Source organism: Melanostigma gelatinosum (genome assembly GCF_949748355.1).
Source record: "Melanostigma gelatinosum genome assembly, chromosome: 8".
Lineage (NCBI taxonomy): Eukaryota > Metazoa > Chordata > Actinopteri > Perciformes > Zoarcidae > Melanostigma > Melanostigma gelatinosum.
The window spans coordinates 20,079,231-20,097,557 of NC_136641.1; the positions used below are offsets into that span (position 1 = coordinate 20,079,231).

The 18,327-nt window shown below is 41.3% G+C and overlaps 2 protein-coding genes across 2 annotated transcripts in view; one reads left to right on the plus strand and one right to left on the minus strand.

The window, feature by feature from the left end:
• Nucleotides 1-95: 95 nt before the first annotated feature.
• Nucleotides 96-10,976, minus strand: LOC306780715 (proteasomal ubiquitin receptor ADRM1-like; the record flags this gene model as incomplete). Its single annotated transcript, XM_079273149.1, has 10 exons — nt 96-550; nt 673-775; nt 1,101-1,258; nt 1,656-1,790; nt 1,901-2,037; nt 2,135-2,216; nt 2,655-2,865; nt 3,381-3,497; nt 10,685-10,736; nt 10,945-10,976. The coding sequence occupies 10 exons, from the start codon at nt 10,974-10,976 to the stop codon at nt 462-464; spliced, it is 1,116 nt and encodes a 371-aa protein (XP_079129275.1). The 3' UTR covers nt 96-461.
• An 800-nt stretch (nt 10,977-11,776) lies between these two features.
• The window catches only part of syt6a (synaptotagmin VIa), a gene marked incomplete at both ends in the record, with an annotated part of 46,471 nt that continues 39,920 nt past the window's right edge, over nt 11,777-18,327 (plus strand). The window contains one exon of the mRNA XM_079274425.1: nt 11,777-11,969. Coding sequence (XP_079130551.1) covers nt 11,777-11,969 — 193 coding nt within the window. The remainder of the gene's footprint in view (nt 11,970-18,327) is intronic.

An 18,327-nucleotide genomic window follows, 5' to 3' on the forward strand; every position in this document is an offset into this window, starting at 1 on the left:
TTAAATAAAGTAGTTTTTAAAATACCAAATTACACTTTTCAGTGTTTGTTTCCTATCTGAAAAAGATGCACCTTGAGGTCAGTTGTTTTGGATGTCAAACATGATTTTCTTTATTATCGAGAGTGAATCAAAAGAAAGCCAGACTCTGCACTTACTCCGGCTCTGACAGTCTAAACTGTAACAGAAGGAAAACAAAAATCGAACTGGGCTCAATCTCCTTGTATTTCATAAACGGACTCTCTCCTTTCAGAGTAAAATAAATTGTCAATAGAACAAAACAGAGCTGTTGATGAAGACAGTAGTCACAGGGAAAACTGGCCTAACTTGCATGTGTTAAACTGTGGCTTTCACACTGAGGAGCAGAGTTGCCTTTGGTATAGAAAGGTGTAAGACAACCTGAAATGGGAGCTAGGTACAGGAAAAGTAATCTCAGATTTAACGGAGGCGTGGCCGTGTGAGCTCTAATCCAGACTCATGTCCTCGTCGTCCTCTTTCTTCTCTTTGGAGTCTCCTTTACTGTCCTGCATGGCTTTGGCAAACGCCTCCACATCTGACAGGAAAACCAAATGCATATGAATAAATAACCAAAGAAAGAGGTGTATTTAAGGAAGAAAAAAATAACATTAAATGGAACATACGTTCCAAGTCTATTTGATATTGCACGCGTCTCACCTCCTCGGTTGGCGGCGTCCACAGCTTCAGCCGGCAGACCGAACTGATTCATGAGAGGGCCGAGCTGCCCGGAGGCCAAGGCACTGCTGAACATACTCATTGACTGAAGGAGGGAGGAAACAGTCACTTGGGTTCATTCAATACTGTCTGACGTCAAGCTGCAGCAATTACACCAACTTAAAGCCTACACAAACTTAAAGTGCTCTACACACACCTAATTCGCGAAAAATCAGGTGCATTGTCGGGTGCTTGTGAACACACTATTTAGCAAATCAGATGTGGGTGCGAGGTCTTCAGTGCATTAGATTCTCAATAAAAATATCACATTTCCATAAATCTGTTCAGTAAAAGATTTTTCTCTCTTCCACATGGATGTCTTAACCAGAATTTAAGTATTTATTTGGAGTTACTTTGTGTTTATCTGTTACCTGTTGGAACTGAGGCGAGTTGATTGTGTTCTGGATCTCATCGGCGCTCTGCAGTAAACTTTCTCCACTGGGGAGGAAGGGCAGCAGCCTCTGCTGGACCTCAGCGTTGGTCAGGATGGGAGCCATCATCTCCGGCGTGCAAACGCTTGCCAAGTCCACTAGAGAACAGGAGAGGAGCCCCATCAGCCATTCATTTTATTCTCTGGTGTTGGCTTCTTTACTCCGTCTCCTTCACTTAGCCGATGACGTTATTCAGATTGACTAAGCAGTCCTACATCTGTCACCATACCAAGACCCCACATTCAATCATCTGTTACTCATTGTGGTGTAACAGTCCGTAGTTTCATTTATCCATGATCTGTACCATCATAGTGTGTAGTAAAGTTTTACTGCTGATTGTTATGTGTCAATCTTCAGTAAAAATATATAGTCGGCATTAATGCCTTCTAGTAGTTATATTTGCGCCCCCTTTTCTGCTGATCAGATCCGTGACTCAAACCCATGAAATGATCTGAACCGTGAGTTTTGTGGTCCGTTGCATCCCTAGTCACTCACCTGCTGCTCCCTGAGCAGCTGACGTTGCGGGGACGTTCATGGTGGCGAGGATGCTTTGGAGGTCACTGAGCTGGATGGGCTGGTGGGAGCCAGGGCTTCCAACAGAGGCTGGGGCCAGTGGGGTCTGAGCAGCAGCTGCAAATGTGACAGAGTAACTACAAGTTGTTTTTTTCCCTCTTCCTTAAAAGCGTGATTCTTAATTGGCAGAGAACTGACGCATAATGACAATACTGCACTAGATGTACCTGGTGTGGAAGGAGCAACACGAGTAGGGGAGACCGCTGTGGCAGCAGGAGTCACCGGGGTGGTGGTGGCCTGAGAGGAACTCAGTCTGGGGGCTGCGCCTGATGACGGAGTGGCGGCTGCTGACTGGCTACGAGAGCTAAGAAGGAATCATTCATAATAATATAAATATTCAGAGGTAATTCATCATATTGTAATTCATCATATTGTGTTCTACATCTTGTGTTCTGTCTTACCTGGATGAGGAGCTGCTTGTGGCAGGTCCTGCACTGCCCAGCAAGTTCGCAAGTCCTGGTCCTGCTAGAGCTCCCAAACCTCCTTAGACAAACATGAACAAATCAAAAAAGGGTCCAAATTGATGTCTGATTCTTATTTAAAACAAATACACCAGCTGTAAGCTTCACTTAACTTTGTGTTGATTTAAAATAATTATGTAAGAAAGAGTACAAGGAATGACAAATGTATATATTATACTACTACTACAATACGTGGTTGTTTTTTATTAATGTCACTGTTTAATTACTTCAGGACATTTTAGCTTATAATCATGTTTAATGAAATATTTGAATTTCTCTCAAGAGTTACAATGAAGGGTTACGGAGTCTTTACATTCTCCGGTCTTTTTAATATGTGACCAGATTTCTTTGTCGCCATGTTTATGGTGGTTTGCTGAAGACTTCCCTCGCTCAACAGATTCATGAGTCTCTGCTGTGGTTGAGTGTCAATATTTATAAATACCCAAGAAATGCTACTCACCCAGTCCTCCCAATCCAGTTGGTCCAATCAGCTGCATCAGCTGGTTGTGGCTCATATTTCCCAGCAGGTTTTGCAGGCCTCCCTCTCCTCCGAGTGCAGAGAGCTCGTGGCCGCTGCCGCTTCCGCTTCCTGCCGCTCCGGGAATGGGAGGGTTGTTCAGGTACTCATTCACCTTACGACAGTACTCATCATCTTTGTCGGTCTTTGGCTCCTGATGGAAATGAGGCAAGCAGCAATTCCTCGAAATCAAAAGCTGAATTCTCCACAGACCAAATGAACAGGCTCCGATCTATCCGAGTCATTCCTATGTGATGACGCAAGGCAGATAAGATCAAATAAAAGACACTGAATTCATACTAATTGTGCTTTAGTCGATCTGTTTCAAAAGTGGCTTTATTCTACAAACACATTGCTGAAAACTAATGGACAAAATCTGTCTCAACTGTTTTGACAAGTCAGAAAATCTTTTGAAATAAAATATAAAAAGGGACAAAAACAAATCCATAAAAGCTGCCTGACAAATATACTGATTACAGCCATGCACACCCCTTCATCATGAGTGTAATAATATCTCTTCTCTGCTCCTCAGTCTTATTGCCACTCAGTTTCCCTCTATTGAACATCCATCTGCCTGCACACGAATGGACATAGACATCATACAGCCACAAAAGACAGTCCCCATTTCTCCTCCCTTTAGAAAGAAGATGATGGGCATCTTCCTCTCACCTGCATCCAGAAGAACAGTCTCTTGGATCCGGCCTTGAACTTCAGCACAAAGACACGTCCGGTGGTGCACTGGCTCACCTTCTTGAATTCACAGTCATCAGGGAAGATGATTAGGTCCTGGAACAGGAAAGCCACAACATAAGACATTCAGGAGAGAGAGGGGCGGAAAAACCGCTGAGGTTGCCCTGCCACAACAAATCATCATTAACCGATTACTGAAAGGGAATACAAAGGCAATCGCGTCATACCACCACTCTGGAATAAAGACACAGTCACCTTGCTTGCTCTGTTGAAGCCCAGCTAAATACAGATTCAATGTGTAAGCATTGCTTGTATGAAAAATGCTTCTATGTACAAATACAGAATGAATAGAAAAGGGCAAAATGAGACTGTTTTTTTCCATTGCAGGAATTCTTTCGGAAATCTTCATTTTAAACTATTCATGTTATGTGTTTAAAAAAAATGTTTGAACTACAAATATTGATAAATTGAACTCAAACAAATGTTTTGCGTTTTTTGCCTCGGATGACAAAAAATTAGAGAAGAGAAGAGAACATTTTATAAAAAACTTGTCATCTAAACTGTTTTTTAATTATGAAAAGTCGCTTCCCCTCGAAAGTATTTTTTTTTTTTTTCTTGAAGGAATTTTGCCTAAATATTGAACAATTAGTCACCTTTGGGAGATCTTAGATCACGTGTCCATGGAAAAGGGAGGATCACATTCCTGCTCATGTAATGGGATCCTCCCTTTTCACAACTAAACAGTAAGAACATGATTTATTATTACTGCCTTTTAGTAAAATTGGGATAAGTTATTGTTGCCATATGGCAACCCCATGTGGGATATGTAGCAACGGGCAGTAGATCCTTGGGAGGGGCTTTTGGGTCAACAGTCACAAGGCTTTAGTATGCAGCATGCAGTTGAACATGACAGAATAGACCAAAATACAGGATAATAATATATTTTTCTCAGCTAACATTATGGATCTGTTGTAATTTTGATGTGGCTTTGAGCTGAATTAAGCAAAAAAATCTTGTTAGAATTTCCCAATTAGCATTAAACACAAAGTATGGTATGCAAAGTACTGGACAAATTACGACTTCGACCTGATGATGGCACTCGATGAAAAGTTAAGGGATCACTTAAATTATTACATTTCAACCCGAGGGAGACATGAATATCTTTGCTAAATTTCATGGCGATCCACCCAACAGTTGTCGAGACATTTCAATCAAATCCACAATTGTGAACCTCATGGTGGCGCTGGACAAAAGGTCAGAGAATCATCACATCAGCAGGTGAATGTCTGGAAAAAAATGGTGCCAATCTGTAGATCTTTTAAGTATTTTACTGGATTAGTGAACAGTTTGAAAACTCAGGGGATCACCAAAGTAATTAAGAGGCATCCTCCAGGCACCATAATAATCTGTGCCAAGTTGAATGGGAATCCGTCCAATTGTTGTCAAGACATTTCACGAAAAATATAAAATCTTCATGGGGGCACTAGAGGAAAGGTCAGGAGATAACCACAGTCAGTAATCTTAATCCTCCGGGGACCATGTTTACAAATTCCAGGCAGTCAAACCAACAGTTTTTGAGGTATTTCATGTCTGGATTAAAGTTGTCAACCAACTGCCCGACTATAATAATCCCGCAGTCCTCCATCAGGCGACATTTCCCCACAGAATCTGTCTTGCAGCCTCCACATGTGATCCAACTCACCCCACGACTGTAAACACTTTACCAGACACTCACCTGCAAGCATGAGTGACTCACGAAGAGGATTCAGTCATTTCTCCCTTACCGAGAAGGTTTCGGCTGTGCCTTGTAAACACACTGTGATTGGCAGAACAGCACGTCTCCCAAACCACAGGCTACAAGGTTGAACCTAAAGAAGCGTGATGGACAAGATGAAGCATAAATATATCTTTTAAAATGCCATAAATATTGTGAGTCAACTCATACTTAACAGGATCATCATGAACAAGAGTCTACAGGCATGGTAGCGTACAATGTCAACATGCCGATCATTAGCACGTCTAATATTTTACTGTGTTTATAGTCTTAGTTTAGCATGTTAGCATGCTAACACTTGCTAATTGGGAATGAACAAATAAGTAGAGCTAAGGCTGTTGGGAATGTAATTTGCAGGTCATAAACCAAAGTATTGCACAAATTAGTTTTTTTGACCTGATGATGGCGCTAGGTGGAAAGTAAAGTAATCACCAATGTTATTAAAATGAATCCTAAGGGGAGCATGAACGTACAAAATACATCCAAAAGTCGTTGAGACATTTCACCTAAAACCACAATTGTCAATCTCATGGCGCCAGAAGAAAAGTCAGGGGATCACCAAAAACATCAGGATACATTACATCACAAAGCTCCCCTAACCCTACTGAAGTAATTATCTTAACCCAAAACATGATGTTTCCATAACCCTTACCCAGTAGTTTTTGTGCCTACATCCAACCAAACCTCAACCATAGCGTTGTTAATGAAAATGACGTCTACGTGGATACATAAAAGCAGCTCTGGTGAGGTGATTTTTGCATATTACAAAACATCAAATACAACATAAAACAAACTGCTTCTTATACACTTCACTGTCTTTAAGGTTCTTGCTCTGAAAGCAGATCCTTTCTTCTGCGTCTCTCTCGCTCTCTAAAACCCAGAGAATGGATCAAAGACATCATTGATCCTCTCCGCCTTCATTTGCAGTCAGATCGGAGGAGGAGCACTCTGCTACAATAATCTACTGTACGCACTGAAGAAAGTGCTGCTGCGGTACCTGCAATCTGTCAGTGTGTGTTTGTTTTTGCTGTTAATGTTAAAGGACTGCACTGACTGACAGTGGGCTCCTTACCAACAGGTAGAACATACATTTTTCGTTTCCAGTTCATAGCTGTTCGACCTCAGACCCACAGAGTTAAGAATCTGGGAATAATCTCAAATATATAACACAAACTGCCTTCTTCCAACTTCGTAAATGAGTTTAAATACGCCCCATTTCATCAAAATGAGACACTGAAATCCTCGTATATGCCTTTATTACTAGAATAGACTACTGTAGTGCAGCAGCAAAAGGCCTCCAACTGGTCCCGAATGCAGCTGCCAGAGTCCTCACGAGATCTCAGAAGTCTGGCCATATAACACAGGTACTACTGCATTGGCTATTTATTCACGCATGAGCTGATTTCAGAATTTCTGACCTATAAGGCTGTAAATGGACTGGTTCCCTCATATATCTCTCTTATTTCACAATAAATTCCATCACACCCTTTATGTTCCTTTGGTGCCGGTTACTTATTCCTCGATATAATAAAAACTCTTTTGGTGGTTGAGCTTTTGCTGACCAAGCTCCGCTTATAATCTCCCATTGCACATTCGGGAGGCAAGCTCTGTTGATGCTTTCAAATCCAGGCTGAAAACAGAACGTGTTTCTGTTCACTCTGTTTTTAAAATGACTAACCTCAACGTTGTTCTCATCTTAACATTATAATTTGTGTGTAGGTATGTGTGTGTATGTGTGTGTACATTAACTTGCATATATTGTGTTTTCTTTTCTGTTCTTTTTTTTCTGCTGACTTGTTAAGTGTACAGAGACTCTCTAGGTAATGGGCACTTTAAATAAACTGAAGGTAAATTTGATGAGCAAGCTAATACTGTATAGCACACAGAGTGTACTGCATACAAATTAACAACACCATTGTTTGACTATTTTTTTCCTGTGTCTGTGTGTTCAGTATTAACCTATGAGAAGAAGGCAATTAGCTTAGCTTAGCATAAAGGTGGGAAGCAGCAGGAGGAAACGGGTAGCCTGGCTCCATAAACAAACAGGAAAACGACAAGCTGTGCTTTTACGGATAGTTACGTTTGTCGACATTGACATTTTAAAGCAACGCATCAATTCAAAAATCGTTTGTCCTGACAGCTGCGAATCAAACAACGCCATTCTATGTCCAAGCTAAACTGGTGTTGGCAGAAGTGACCGTGTTCTGAGCCGAGGGAGCTGAAGATGAAAAATGCTGAAGTCCAATCATTTTGATTACAAACAGGGGTAAATGTATTGTAAGAATGTTGGCACACAATTAAAAACCTGACCTGTAAAGGAATTACGAGAATATTGAGTCGTAAAAAGCTGACAGCATTTACATGCCTTGGGATTGATATGCATGTTAGCGGGTGCTGAGAATAGACTCTTTTGGACTCAATCGCTCCTCTGCTCTGTGCTGACAGCAGCTCAATGAAACACCTCATCTCAATGACATGCAGGACGTATTTGGATGAGGTACTGCTCTGCGCACATTTCACCTGGACGCAGAATAATTATGCTGATCCCCATCCATACCATACGTAATGTCACTCTCGTTCATAGCACCATAGCGTCAGAGCACCAGCCATCAAATCCTGTTTACACAATTTATGACTGTTACTAATGAGCTTATATGAGTCAAAATAGAAATATTTCTGAGTAGGGAAATCTTTTGATGAACACATCGTGACAATGAAACAGACACCCCGGGATACACACCGTCACACACTATATACTGTGGAAACCCTGCCCCCGTGGCCCTCAGGAGAAGTTCGTTGAAGTGCTGATGTTGATTAGCATAGCTTTGAGTGAGCCAACCCTTTGTCATGCATTTGCCACGATGAATCAAGTTCAACATCTGTAGCCACCGGGCTGTCACCACAGAAAGATTTGCCACAGATGAAGTTGATTTACATATCAAACCGAGGACCTCGTGTGCCACAACCCCCTCATTTGCAGTGAAAAATATGCCCACACCTGTTTTAAAACGATCGATAGGACCATCACAGCCCTGCTCATTTATTTACTGCATCTAGGCAGAATCCCTTCACAGCAGACTAGGGTGTTGGATTATTAGTACTGTCTAAAACGAGCTCTCTCAGCAGTCGTCTTGATTCTCGCTTTGATTCACCATCAGCATACAGAACGCCTCTATTTGTTTTCTTCAAATCACTTTTGTAGCTGCGGAGATCTAAATTATTGAGAGATGGAAAGACATTTATATGAGAGACACTATTTTGGTTTATTTCTAACTGCTTCGTGAATAATTAACGAAGAGGGTAAGATGCACTGCGCAATTAAACCTGCGCTGTTTGAACGATGTTTCATTCTGTTTAACTTGGATGCTCATTTGAGCACAGAAATCGTGGATAATGTGTTTCTACTCGGATTTGTTGCTACTGTGATGTTCTCAGCTGCTGTTGCCTCAGATAATATGGCTCTTGTCAGTTTATCGCAAACATTCCCATTATGAAACGCCACATTTGAAGGTACATGGTTGAAGGTACATGGATAGGAAGGAGATGAAAAATTAACAAAAATGAACAAAAGCTGTCAGACAAATGTAGTGGTAGAGGTAGTAGTAAAACTTACAATATTTGATTCTGAGATGTAATATATCAAAATGATAAAGTAGCATAATATGAAAATACTGTACTAAGGTAAAACACAACAAGCACCTGGAATTCATACTTTAGTTTATCGAGTTCTTGGCGTTTTATCTATCTGCAACATGATGTTATTCACCTTGTACCATTTGTATTATAATGTGAAGTTTATCTCAAACTGTAGCGTATGGATAGGACTATTCTTTATGTGGAGAAGAGACAGGACACTGGAGGCTTTTCTGGGTAATGATGCACAATCTTTTTTTATGGCAGTTTATTTACCAGCTGTCTCCAAATGAATATACGTTAACAAGGAACCAGTAGCATCATTTGTCTGACACACTGGACATTCTAGGACAACACCCTCTAAATAACGTATAAGGAGGAAGAACTGCTCCATCCCAGGTCTATTTCCTTCCACAATTAAAGAGGTTACATTGGTAGTGTTTGCTGCACTGGAAGTAAATCAGTGAGAGTTTTTTTAGTTTTTTTTTAATACATCTAAGCACTACCAAAGCGAATACAGGTTGGCAGTGTACCTGTTTGAATTAATAACACCGCGGGGCAAAGGAAGGGGGCGAGTCAGCATCAACTGCAGCAGAAGCAGAGAGGTAATTAACTCTTTTGAAAACCCGAAGCCAGAAACTATTTATTTGCCTGTTAATCAGGCTTGCCCAAGAAGAGCAGATCCAATCTTCAGTAACAGGAAGCACAGTCGACCCCCAGACTGCAACCTTTGAGGGGACACGCAGGGCGGGGGCCACTATAAGCTCTCAATTATCTAAGCTGTCTCGGAACAATAGCCCACCAGTGTAGACAGCGTCGTATTTAAGCCCTGCTTTAACTACATTAAGGAAGGGAGTCAACCGAGATCTGGTTGAACTCAAGATCACTTATAATTAGAAAGGCATGACATCATTTTTCTGATGCCTTATTCATCACAGGGTTTATGAAATTACTTTAATTAATGGTTAAGAACATAATTAAGGGATAAGGTCGAGCAAGTTCTCATATAGTTCAATGTAATGTGCTAGAAAAGTCAATTCGTTTTAGTTTTTTTTCCTCGCCTGGGGCTTTTTGCTCATCTTTACAGCCTTGATTTGAAAATAAACACCTTTGAATTCTAATTATCAGATATGACGAATTCATTTGATTTGAATCCTCAGAGGTTTATGAACAAACAGCGAAGGGAATCAGCTGCTCGAGATGTATTTGCTTTTTATTGAGCTTCATTAGCTGCAGAGTCCCAACATTAGGCAATTTTCACATCCCAATTCACTTATCGTTAAACAGCTGCTGCAACGTTTAACATTGTATTCAAAATAAACACATAGCCAGTGGTGGAAAGTACATTTACTCAAGTACTGTACAACTTGTGGGTACTTTACTTTGAGTATTTTATGCTACTTTATACCTCAACTCCACTACATTTTAGAGGGAAATATTATGCTTTTTATTCCAATACATTTATCTGACAGCTGGAGTTACACTACAGATCTAGATTTGGCAAAAAAAACAATTTATAAAAAAGTTCTTTGTGCAATAGATTTAACCAAACAACAATATAATAAGTAGCTAAAATCTGCTCCAACATTGAAATTCTGTTTACATAATATTCCGATATGGTACATAATATTATAACTGTCTGAAAGGGACCATTCTAACCAACAAACACTTATATGTGGGAATAGGACTTTTACTTGTAACAGAGTATTTTTACAGCATGGTATTGCTACTGTTACTTATGTAAAAGACATGAGTACTTTCACCACTGTGGCGACCATTTATTCACTTCATATGCAGCCTCACAACTTGGTCTCTCTCCCTCCTCCTGTCCCTGTTTCTCTCTTTCACACACACGAAGCTAAATCCTCATCATTACAGGCCGTAAACACTCGGGGACGGGAGCGATGGGGGACTGGGAGCAGCGAGACCTGGGAAGCCACAGGTGGTTCAGCTCGCGGTGGAATTCATCACAGGAGACATTTTGACCTGCAGGGACCAGCGGAGCCACTCAAACTGTGAGAAAAACAAGCCCAGTGGTCGTTGTGTTTTTGTTTTTAGTTTGTAAACACTGTGTGACGGCCCCAGAGTGCTGTTGCCTCAGTACTGTGCGAGTGTGCCTTTGCTTGTGTGTCTTACAGGTTCTTGGCTGAGCGGAACAGGGGCCCCATCGTGTTCCTCAGTTACTTAAGCCCGCCTGCCCAGACGCTGCCGTGTCGATCACTTCACCCTTCAGCAAGCTGATGGCCGTCTTTGTTGCGTTGCCTTTGTTTGTTGTCCACTGACCACTGCATTCATCACGTATCCACCTCATTGTTATCATCATCTATATCTTACTTGATTCATTTCACTTTTTTTATTGTGCCAAGTTTGGCGTACATCTCCCTCCTTTGAGAGAGAGAGAGAGGGATGGAGTGGTGGCGGCATTTAAGTCAGATGGAGGGGGGGGGGGAGCTTTTTGGGAGGAGCGATGTGGAGAATGAGGGATGAGGACATGAGAGGTGGAGGAGGGGATGGGGGGAGTCTTAGACTCTGGTTAGCTGTTGTGTTTCTTGGTGACTGGCTTTTTGTTTCATGTACATGATGCAACAATTCTGTCCTATCACCTGAGGACAAATGTGATTCATTAAGTCCTCACACAATATTGTTCACATACACACCACACATTCATGCACTGAACAATCTTGGCCCTGCTAACACACATGGATTGAAACACATACAGAAACACACTATATATATATATATATATATATAAATATATATATATATATATATATTTACAGATTCATATGTATATACATACAATACATTCAAGCGTGTGTGTGAGTAAACACACGTAAGAGACAGCGGAGGAGAAGAATCAGCCGAGGACGGAGACAAGTTGTATTCATGTTCTGCATGCTGGGCTGCTGCTGCTGCTGCTGCTGCTGCTGCTGCTGCTGCGTGTGTGTGGGTGTGTTAGTCCCCTTGGATGAGCACACACACGGCTGAGGATGCAGCTGGGAGCATGAGTTCTGACCGAGAGGAGTATGACATGGTCTGTCAGAAAGCTGTGACCCTAATTGTTGACCTTTGCCTGCACAACAGCTCACTGTTGGATCAAGACACCTGTAAGGATTACCTCTTCCTGTTGTCCAGCCACAGCTCTAACCGCAAAGAACTGGGTAAGGACTATAATTAACTCCTAATCTATATTGGGTGAAAGGAAACAGCCTTCCTGTTGTGCTTTGTAATAATCCATGCTTAGTTTTTCCTCTTAAAGCTACTTTTAAAGGATTTTGTGTCACTTTACTTGTATGTGAGAGCAAAAGCTGCAATCTGCTTTTCTGCCGTTTGACATGTAGTTTTTCCCCTTTTTTCCTTTTGTTTACCATGTGTGGTCATAGATGAGTACTCAGCCAGAGCATCGACTGAGCCATTTATACATCCTTAATGAGTTTTTGTGACCCCAGGGCAAAGGGGAACAATAGGTATACAAAACAGACTCACATTGGCTCCCAAGGTTACTCCAGAGAGCAGAGCTCCTATACTGTTATTACAGTAGATAGTTACGCCTTCAGGCGGACGAATGCCAGATGATGCTGTCTTGACCACTCAGGCTTACAAAGAAAAGAGAAGAGAAACAAACAAACCTTTTCCGAAATGTGTGTTGCTGTGCCTGGGTTGACAGCACAAAGCAGTGATGTTGTGTGCGTTAATCTGCCCTGCAAAGTTTCAACATCCTGATTTGGATTTATTCATGAAGGATGATTTACACATCTGTTGCACCCTCGTGCATCTGTTGCTTTTGACACTTGTAGTGGGCTTCACCATCTTTAAAGGAATAATCCCTCTCTTGTTGTTAATGGAGCAGCTCTACTAAGTGCTCTTGCGGGCTCTGCAGGCTTGAATTCTTTGCTGTGTGTATTGTAGTTGGGAAAAGGTGCTGTTAAATCAGGGAAATATTGGCTGAATTGTCTTGAAGCATTCACACTCGCGAATTTAGTGTTACATTGCACATAACACTGCTCAAGATATGACCAAAGGGTATGTGAAGAATTGTAGTGTTATAGATTTAGAAGACAAGCTCTGACAGTGTAACGGGTTTATGGATGAGGTTAAACATCAACATTTCTCTGTGTACAATTTGTAAAAAAACATTTCATCTTTGTCTGGAAAACTGAAATTAAGAATACCAATGCAGAATATCAGGACATTTTATTCCATGCCGATAACGTGATATGTTGTTTGTTACTGCATTCTTTAATCATTTGCTAATCCAGCAAATTTTTTATTTTCTTCTTCAAACGAATTAGTTCCTTGTATACGTCCATGAACTCTAGTTTTGTCAGCAGATGCACAAGAAAGAGGAAATATTGTTTGTGGTTGCTTTTTCAAGGATGGGTCCCTGTTCACAGTGTGCATGTCACACCAATCCTGACCAAATCCACTGTCAACTCACATCATTCTCAGTGGAGGAATTGAACGTACATCACACTGCCACTGGCATCCACCACGGAGCTGTGGGGACATTAAATGCCACTGCATGTTATGCGGTCATTGATGTAAATGATTTCTGCCACATGGAAGCTAAACAAGCTGCTTCCCATAATGTTGGAGGGTGTGTAGGTTGGGGGGCGGGGCGGGGGGGGGGGGGGTTATATGAAATGTCGTTATTTTTCTTTCCTATAATTCATAGATCCCACAGAGTGTACTCAGTGGTTATAGCAAGAAATGTTCAACAAACAGATACATAAAAGGTGCAAGATACAACATTGGGAGCATTTCTATTTCTACGGCTCTCAACATGGCGGCCCATAGCTGGCGGCCCACAGCTAACGGTGCTAACAGCGCTACCTGTGCAAATAAAGTGTCTGCAGAGCCAACAGCGTACCTGAAGGGGGAAGTGGAAGGGTGGGTGCTACGCTGTCGGTCAGGACGGCGTTATCGGCATAAACCGCTGTAGGAGCACAGTGCAGAGGAATTCAAAAACTAGAATTTCCCCACCCAGATGGTACCGGTACTTTCAATTTTGGGTCAGAGCCCATGGACTGTTAAGTAAAAGATCTAAATACGTTTTCCATCAATGACCATCACTCTCCTCTAATGTCATCTTTTGAACTTCTTCGCCGTAAATCTTTTTAATCTAAAAACGTCTCTGTCCTGCTGAGATTACCGACATGTCTGAGCTAACCAAAAGGCCTCAACTCATTCAGCTTTCAAGATTCATTTTTTCCGAGTGTTAACTGAGCATATGCTTCAAATTTTCTTTGTGAAATGCAAAATTAGTAACACGATGGGTCCTCCCAAATGTTTAATATTAAAGTGGAGCAGACGACTTAACAGTTTATAGCCACGCAAAAAGTAAGGAGATTTCAAAATTCAATCAATAAACTGTCAATGAACCATTGTTGCACCAGAGTATACAGTATGTGCATTTTTAAAAATTCATTCAAAAAATGATCTCAGCTTTTAAGGAACATTTGAAAATATAACAATGAATTTCATCAATTTGCCACCTTTCCTCCTCTGTGCTAGCACAAAAGAGCGCATTAGGTTTGCGATCATGCAGCTGTCTGAATAAATCTGCAACTATCCCGCTCAGAGCAGCAGAGTCATTTTACGAGAGGCAATTTTCCCTTCCGAACTCCCCGCTGTTGGCTGAGTATCCCCGCACCAGTTTCAAATCGATTATGATAAATTAAGAATGACTAATTAGAAAGCCTGGGACTCCCTTGTCCTGATGGGAGAAAATAAGCCATCGTCTTTATTGACCAATTGGTTGAAAATTGAGTTGGCTGATTGTTTTTCAATCAAGGCCACGCAGAACCCGCCTGCTGTCGTGTGAAAGGAAACACAAGACTTTTTCAGGGAGATAAATAGGAGCTCGGATCAGCGTCTCACACTCTGCTGAGAGAACCGTTCCCACTGATCAGCCGCCTGCCTAAGATATTGATGTTTACTCCCGAGTGCTGATACAAGTAACACAACATATCCCGTCAGCCTGTGTAGCTCCTGGATTGTTGGATGCACTTTTAACCCACCTTCCACCCCCTCCTCCAAACAAACACAACACTCACCTTCATTACAAGCTACTCTTTCATCATCAGCTGCAGCTTCAGGTGTGTGGACTTTGAATCGATGAGGCATATTTTTTTGATCACGTTGTTTCCCGCACGCCCATCTCATCTTGAGACTTATTAAACAAGACCCCGGCTGGCAGAGGACATTAGCATCAGCAGATCATTCATTTAGTTCCCACCGGTATCCACTCGCTCTATGTCCGTGGTATTTGCAGGGACGGATGCTGCATTGCAGGTTGAATCTAAAACAGAAAAACAAGAACATCAAAATAACTGCACTGTGGAGATTAGAACCCCATTCGAACCAATGTGCCTTTCAATAATTAATACCACACTGTCTCCTGTCTCTGTATTTTATTGATACAACATTTCACTGTAGACCACAAAAGAACAGTGGAGACACTGTTCCTGTTGTGGAAGATAACGCTCAGAAAAATGCCTGTCAGACCAAATGCCAAGCCTCAAAGGCTTGTGTTTCATTATTGTAATGATTACAGTGTAATCATTACAATAAGGTGGCCAGGGAAATAGAGCCAATATGTAGAATCAGGAGGGTTTATGTATTTATCCAGCCTTTATACTTTCTTTGCACTTTAACACAAGTGTGAGGGTATAAAATGATCTCGTGTGAGAGCACAGGGAGCTCAAATCAAGCGGATGTGTTGTAGAGTATAGGGTCAGTGAGCCGGTTCGGTAGGAGGATAATGACCAGGAAAGTGGGACACATTTTTCATTAAAGTTAATGCGCTGAAGACAAAAGTCAAACAGTGGTTGGAATACCAATCGGATGTTCTGTAAGCAGTCTGTGAACAGCATCATGAACAGGAATCCCTTCATCTCTCTTTCTCTGAGGGCTCCTCTGGTGTTTCCTCCCCCCACAGTCACATTTTGAAACTCAACGGCAACTGGCATGACCCTGAAGGTGCTAATTTCAAGTGATGTAATCGGCTCCCCAGTTGAACAGCCGTGGAACTATCGCGAATGTGAATCCATCTCCATGAATAAATAATAGAAATCCTTCGTCCTCTAGACCTTAATAGTGCAGACAATGCCACGCTGTGTTGTAGCTTTATGTCAGTGTTTCACAGGACAGTGTTCTCCTCTGCATGGCTTTCTCCTACAGAATGCATCATGTCATTAATGACTGGATGAATGGATGAGTAATGTAGAAACCTGCTGCATGTTTTCCAGGCCAGTGCACTGGGCAAGGCCTCTGCTGAGCTATTGAGCAGTAACATTGCTTTATTGATTAAAGAGTCAAGCCCCAAGCGAGCAGAACGGCGAGAGCCTCAAAGGGCGGCGAGAGACGCAACGGAGCATGAGAATGTTTGCTTTTACCTTGAGCACAACATTATGCTACAGTTTGGCACTGAAATACAACAATTAACATCTACCCGCCATCCCCCTCTATTTCATATTTGCAGTTGACAATAAAAACAAGGCCAAATGTAAAACTCAAAAATGATGGAAACTTTTTTTAACAAGTGGACCTTGATTGCAGACAGAGTTTGATGAGAGCAGGCTTCTCATTTCTTTAGAGTAAATGACAGTATAATGTGTGTAATAATCCGCTTACGTTAGGCAGGGTGGGAGTGCCGTTCGTGAAACCGTATGAAAATAAAGTCAAAGTTGAGTCATTTGACTCGTAAGTCATTCGTTTGTAATCGTTGTGATATGTGAACTTGTTTATACCCCCAAACTGAGCTGCTTGGAAATAAGAACTCTGTGAAGTGATCTTTAATATGCACTGTTGGCGCATAATATCGTAGCTGAAAGACTTAGCCTAAACTCTCTTATAGTCGCATCAAAGACCAGTTTCACACACTGGAAAAATACTACACAGTGGATGTCCAAGTATACAGAGCCTGTTAACATGACCTGTAAACCCCTGTAAAGTATAAAATGCTTGTTGGCTTTGGAAGTGAATCTGGGTTAGATTAGTACTGTAGGTAGTAAGCTAGTTAGCTGGACATGCTAACGTTTGCAGCTTACGCTAGAGCACGTAAACACAAGCTTTATATAAAGAGTTTTCTCTTGAGCAAACGTGTAAGAATGGATTAAACTAAGTATCATTCTTACTACAGCCCCTGTACACACCACAGACTACTATAGCCCTGCTTTATTTTAGGATGGTTTAATTGTTTGGTTAAAGCTGAGAGGAGAAAAGAAAGTGGTTCTTAGTCTTTCGTTTTGCCTCATTTGACTTCTTCACGCCACTCATGTCAAGCTCTTCTCATTTCCCTCCGTTCTAACTCTCTTGTACCATCTCCTGCCTCAGAGTTTCACCGGTTGGTTTCGGTTCAAGTTGCCATTTTGTCATACTGGCTGTTGAGCTGTCTGTCACGGTGAAAGGTTGAGAGCCTCCGGGTGTCTCGCTCACAGGGTTGATGGCGTAGAATAAGATCTGAGGCTTGTACACTTCATCACACACATTAATGTGCAGTCCTAGAGGGTGATATCGCTAAATGGTTGAACACTAAACACTGAGATCTATAGACATAACTAACACTGGCTTGGAACTGCAAATTGGACTGTTGTGAAACATTTTTTTGTGTACCTTAAGGCCCTTTACACACCGGGCCGTGACAAATAAACTACACGAAAATGAAAAAGTCACACCTGCACCACAACAGTTTTACAAAGTGACAATACATCAATGTTGCTTCACTACCCCCAAGTGGTGCCAAAAACAAATTTGATTAACACTGCTCTAAATCTGAGTTTAAATTAGTCGGATTCATGAGATTTGTAATAGGTGGGCATGTGTAGCAAGTTTCATGCAATTACCCGTTTAAAGTTCAATTTGGCCTAATTACTTTTCTCTAAGAAGCTCTACAGTGTATTTTTACTGCAGAACACACAAAATGCAGCATCAAAAGAGTGGCTCCGTATCCAATACTGTGCCAATGTTGTGTTCACAGCCTACTGTGCTGGCAAGTGGCAATAAATCAATTAATGCTGCTGTGAATAACAAAGAAGCTGAATCTGTTTTCCCAACCTTATCTGTTACATAATTTTACTAAGATCTTTTTTACACTAAAATGTACACAGTAATACAGGAACCTTTCTCCTGTACAATCTAATACAATCCGACATAAGAACCCTACAATAAATAAAGGGTCCCTGTGTCAGAGGGGTTTATTGAACGTCATGAAAAACATTACATTATTTTGAGAGCTGTAGTTTGTGGTGTGTGAAAGGTGTTTATTGTGTTTTAATCCACTGTGGGCTTTTTCAACTGTACAAAGAAATCTCTCTAAAAAGTAAACGTTTGTCAAAATAGTTGAAACTGTAAAGTATATGAATGAATGAACTCTTTATTTCTTAAAATACAACTGGAATAGTTCATGATTGGCTCAACAGCTCGATATGCAGTATTATTTGCATTTGTTGCTGTGTAAATTATTTAATCAATTTATTTCATTCATTCATTTAGCTTTATTGTTATGCTAATATTAGG